Here is a 5076-nt window from a genome sequence, read left to right as displayed (position 1 = left end):
TAATCAAAATTGAGTTTTTTTTCGCTGTTAAACCTTGTTGTGTTTAAGAAAAAATGGATTAAAATGGAAAAGCTGCACAAAAATATGACATTTTAAAATTTCACCTTCTGTTTGCTTTAATACATTATGGAACTCCTAAAAGGGTTACTAAAGTTTGTATATTTGGTTTTAGATAATTTCAGGGGCATAGCTTCTAAAATAGGGTTATTTCTGAGAGTTTTTTTAATGTAAGCAGATTTCTGGTTTCAGAAATCTGATAAATTTAAATAAAATATACAAAATTATACCAACATAAAGTAGACATATGTTCAATGTTAATAGATATCTAAAATCTATTTTGTGAGGTATCACAAGAAAAATTCACATGTCTTGGATGAGTTGAATCACTCCAAAGTTATTACTATACAGTAACACGTGTCAAATGTGCAAAATTAGGCTTGGTCAGGAGGGATAGTAAGCCCACTCTGGAAGTGGTTAAATAATTTTTTGTATTTTTTTTTAAATACTACAATCTATATTTCAAATCAACCACAAATCCTATAGTTTTCATCCTAATACTAATGTTACACTTCCTTTTCTCTAAAGATCCCCTTTCAGCATGAGAGAAACCAGTGTACCATGATTTTTTTTTACCTATAATGACCTCAAAATATTCTACATATCAATTAACACAATTTTACAGTAATTGTTCAGTCATATCACCTTAGGGTTTAGTCATCCTCTATAAATATGGTTAAGAATCTTCAGATACAATTCATATCCTGTGAATGCTTGGTAAGTGCATATTTTAAGCCCTTCCTCCCACAGCTAGTATTAGTGTTTTCATCTTTGTTTTTTCCTCCTCGACCTTTCAAGAGCCATACCTACACTAGAGGAAAATAAAAAAAACACCTTACAAACTTTATGAGAGTGAACTGAGATTAACAAAATATAATCTGCTACTGGAGCTTAAGATGGATTGACATGGGCCGAACGAGAAAGCATTCCTTCCCAGCAGTCGGCTGCTCTTTTAGGCTGGGTTCACACCTGAGCGTTTTACAGCGCGTTCCTACGCGCTGTAAAACGCTCAACAAGGAGAAACCAATGATTCCCTATGGGAATGGTTCACACTTGGGCGTTTTACAGCGCGTACGATCGCGCTGTAAAACGCCCGACGCTCCAAAAAGTACATGAGCGACTTTTGGGGCGTTTGTGGCCATAGGACACTGTAGTGAATCACACAAACGCGCGTCAAACGCGCGTTTACTATTACAAAAACGCGCATAAAAATGCGCGTCAAAAACGCGCGTAAAACGCGCGTTTGCGCAACGCTCAAGTGTGAACCCAGCCTTAATGAAGGAGACCGCACATTTACATGCAGCAATCTCCTTCACTGTATGAAGACGAGGGATTGCTATTGTGATCCCTCATCCTTATACAGAATCATGGTTCCTGAGCAGAAGATCACTGTTTAGACTATACGATCTGCTGCCCAGAAGCCTTGATAAGTGGTGCTTGCATGAACGACAGGATGAACAAATGTTTTAAGTTGTAGCCTCTTCAGACAGCTGGTCAGTGTAATTCTAAGAGTTCAACCACCACAGATCTGGTGATCTTCTGAGTACAGGTCATCAAAATTTGAGATTATCAAGTCGCTCACGCTGCCATTTTTGCAAGGGCAAATGAACTTTCAGGTGAAAACTTGTTCCCAATAATGTCCTTGTGTAAGAACATTACTAATCATTAGTGATGATGCCTCAACGAATTTTACAAATAAAATCATACATACAGACGTGGACAAAATTGTTGGTACCCTTTGGTCAATGAAAGAAAAAGTCACAATGGTCACAGAAATAACTTTAATCTGACAAAAGTAATAATAAATTAAAATTCTATAAATGTTAACCAATGAAAGTCAGACATTGTTTTTCAACCATGCTTCAACAGAATTATGTAAAAAAATAAACTCATGAAACAGGCATGGACAAAAATGATGGTACCCCTAGAAAACACAGAACATAATGTGACCAAAGGGACATGTTAATTCAAGGTGTGTCCACTAATTAGCATCACAGGTGTCTACAACCTTGTAATCAGCCATTGGGCCTATATATATGGCTCCAGGTAATCACTGTGTTGTTTGGTGATATGGTGTGTACCACACTCGACATGGACCAGAGGAAGCAAAGGAAAGAGCTGTCTCAAGAGATCAGAAAGAAAATTATAGACAAGCATGTTAAAGGTAAAGGCTATAAGACCATCTCCAAGCAACTAGATGTTCCTGTGAGTACAGTTGCACATATTATTCATAAGTTTAAGATCCATGGGACTGTAGCCAACCTCCCTGGACGTGGCCGCAGGAGGAAAATTGATGACAAATCTAAGAGACGGATAATCCGAATGGTAACAAAAGAGCCTAGAAAGACTTCTAAAGAGATTCAAGGTGAACTTCATGCTCAAGGAACATCAGTGTCAGATCGCACCATCCGTCGTTGTTTGAGCCAAAGTGGACTACATGGGAGACGACCAAGGAGGACACCATTGTTGAAAACGAATCATAAAAAAGCAAGACTGGAATATGCCAAACTACATGTTGACAAGCCACAAAGCTTCTGGGAGAATGTCCTGTGGACAGATGAGACAAAAATCGAAGTTTTTGCCAAGGCACATCAGCTGTATGTTCACAGACGAAAAAATGAAGCATATCAAGAAAAGAACACTGTCCCTACTGTGAAACATGGAGGAGGCTCTGTTATGTTCTGGGGCTGCTTTGCTGCGTCTGGCACAGGGTGTCTTGAATCTGTGCAGGGTACAATGAAATCTCAAGACTATCAAGGAATTCTAGAGAGAAATGTACTAGCCAGTGTCAGAAAGCTTGGTCTCAGTCGCAGGTCATGGGTCTTGCAACAGGACAATGACCCAAAACACACCGCTAAAAACACCCAAGAATGGCTAAGAGGAAAAAATTGGACTATTCTAAAGTGGCCTTCTATGAGCCCTGACCTCAATCCTATTGAGCATCTTTGGAAGGAGCTGAAACATGCAGTCTGGAAAAGGCACCCTTCAAACCGGACACAACTGGAGCAGTTTGCTCATGAGGAGTGGGCCAAAATACCTGCTGAGAGGTGCAGATGTCTCATTGACAGTTACAGGAAGCGTTTGATTGCAGTGATTGCCTCAAAAGGTTGCGCAACAAAATATTAAGTTAGGGGTACCATCATTTTTGTCCATGCCTGTTTCATGAGTTTATTTTTTTACATAATTCTGTTGAAGCATGGTTGAAAAACAATGTCTGACTTTCATTGGTTAACATTTATAGAATTTTAATTTATTATTACTTTTGTCAGATTAAAGTTATTTCTGTGACCATTGTGACTTTTTCTTTCATTGACCAAAGGGTACCAACAATTTTGTCCACGTCTGTACGTCATCATGCACAGGATTTTGTGCAGGATCTTCAATGAAGATGGCGGCACTTGGCTCTTTGCGATCAAATGGATGAGGTAGGTATGATTTTTTTAAAATTATTTTTATTCAGGGAAAATTCCACTTGGCAGCGTATAGAATGTTTCCTAAAATTCGCTAAACACTACTAACCATACCATAAAAAAGTACATGAGTTTCATTAAAACATCTTTGAGTCAAAATTGAAAATAGTGCAAACGTAGTATCTTTGGTGGAGGAAGGTTTTGATGGTTTTGCACATTTTGCTTACAGATTCAAATGGAGTTGAATATGACATTTGTAACAGAATTTATACTTCTAGGCATCACCGATCTGCCATTGCTACAGGTTGTCCTCTTTGTTTTGTTTCTTATTTTCTACCTCTGCAGCTGCGTTGGCAATTTAAGCATTGTGACATTAGTTATTGTTGACCATGTTCTTCACACTCCAATGTACTTTCTATTGGCCAACCTTTCCTTCCTGGATTTCTTCTTTGCCACCACAACAGTACCCAAGATGTTGTCTGGTTTAATTATGGAGGACAAGAAAATATCTTTCCAAGGCTGCATACTCCAGCTCTACATGTTTCATTTTATGGGATGCACTGAAGCCATGCTTCTTACATCAATGTCATATGACAGATATGTTGCCATTTGTAACCCTTTGCGATACCATATCCTTATGGCAAGGGCAGTTTGTCTTCAACTAGCATTCACATCATGGCTCATTGGTTCCTTATACTCATTGTCTCATACCATTATGACTTCCAGGCTTCCTTTTTGCAAAATGAACAAAATAACTCATTTCATCTGTGAGATTAAACCTCTCTTGAAGTTGGCATGTACCGACACACATCTTAATGAGAGCTTGATTAACATAGTTACTGGCTCTCTAGCCTTAGGCACATTTATAATGATTATCATCTCTTATACCTTTATTGCAACTCATGTCCAGAATATCAGCTTAGCACAAGGTAGAATGAAAGCCTTCTCCACTTGCACATCCCACCTTACTGTGGTCCTTTTATATTTTGGCACTGTTTTCTGCACATATTTAAGACCAGCTACTAAAGGTACCCTGGAACAAGACAGAATCAGTGGAATCTTGTACACGGTGATCACACCAGCGTTAAATCCCATGATCTATGCTCTGAGAAATAAGGAGGTGAAAAGGGCTTTTAGGAGAAGGTATTTGATAGTTTGGATGTAGAGTATAAGAGATCAACATTGCTGAACTTTGTTCTACCTCAGCCATTTTGGATGTTGTCTTTGTATTGTACTCAACCTCCAGTACATCCAATGACACCGGGCAGAGGTGGCCCCTATCTCCCCAGATGGTTCATTATATTCTCTGAAACATTGATCCATCATGTGAAGCGAGGCCAGGCCACATCATACAGGACCTGACAGTAAATAATACTAGACACTACACTGCAGTATTCTGCTGTACATTAAAACACCACACCTAATAATTTATATCACCCAAGGAACATTTGCAAACTGGTATAACATGAACAAGAAGGCTGTTGACATCACCAATTATCTAACTTAAAGGGGTTCTGCATTATTTTTATTTTTTTTACACTGATGATACATCCTCTGGATAGATCATCAGCATCTGATCAGCTAGGATCCAACACCCAGGAACCCCGGG

At 38.8% G+C, this 5076-nt stretch overlaps 1 protein-coding gene across 1 annotated transcript; it reads left to right on the top strand.

Annotated features, from left to right (window-relative positions):
- The first annotated feature begins 3702 nt into the window (after positions 1-3702).
- LOC122921358 (olfactory receptor 12D2-like) lies at positions 3703-4632 on the top strand. Its single transcript, XM_044271333.1, has one exon. It carries the CDS (start codon positions 3703-3705, stop codon positions 4630-4632), a length of 930 nt encoding a protein of 309 aa, XP_044127268.1.
- The last annotated feature ends 444 nt before the right edge of the window (positions 4633-5076 follow it).

Source organism: Bufo gargarizans, chromosome 11, assembly GCF_014858855.1.
Source record: "Bufo gargarizans isolate SCDJY-AF-19 chromosome 11, ASM1485885v1, whole genome shotgun sequence".
NCBI lineage: Eukaryota > Metazoa > Chordata > Amphibia > Anura > Bufonidae > Bufo > Bufo gargarizans.
This window is presented reverse-complemented; position numbering and strand designations above follow the sequence as displayed.

Coding starts and splice junctions, on each gene's coding strand:
- LOC122921358 (XM_044271333.1), top strand. CDS start 3,703: ATGGAGTTGAATATGACATTTGTAACAGAATTTATACTTCTAGGCATC.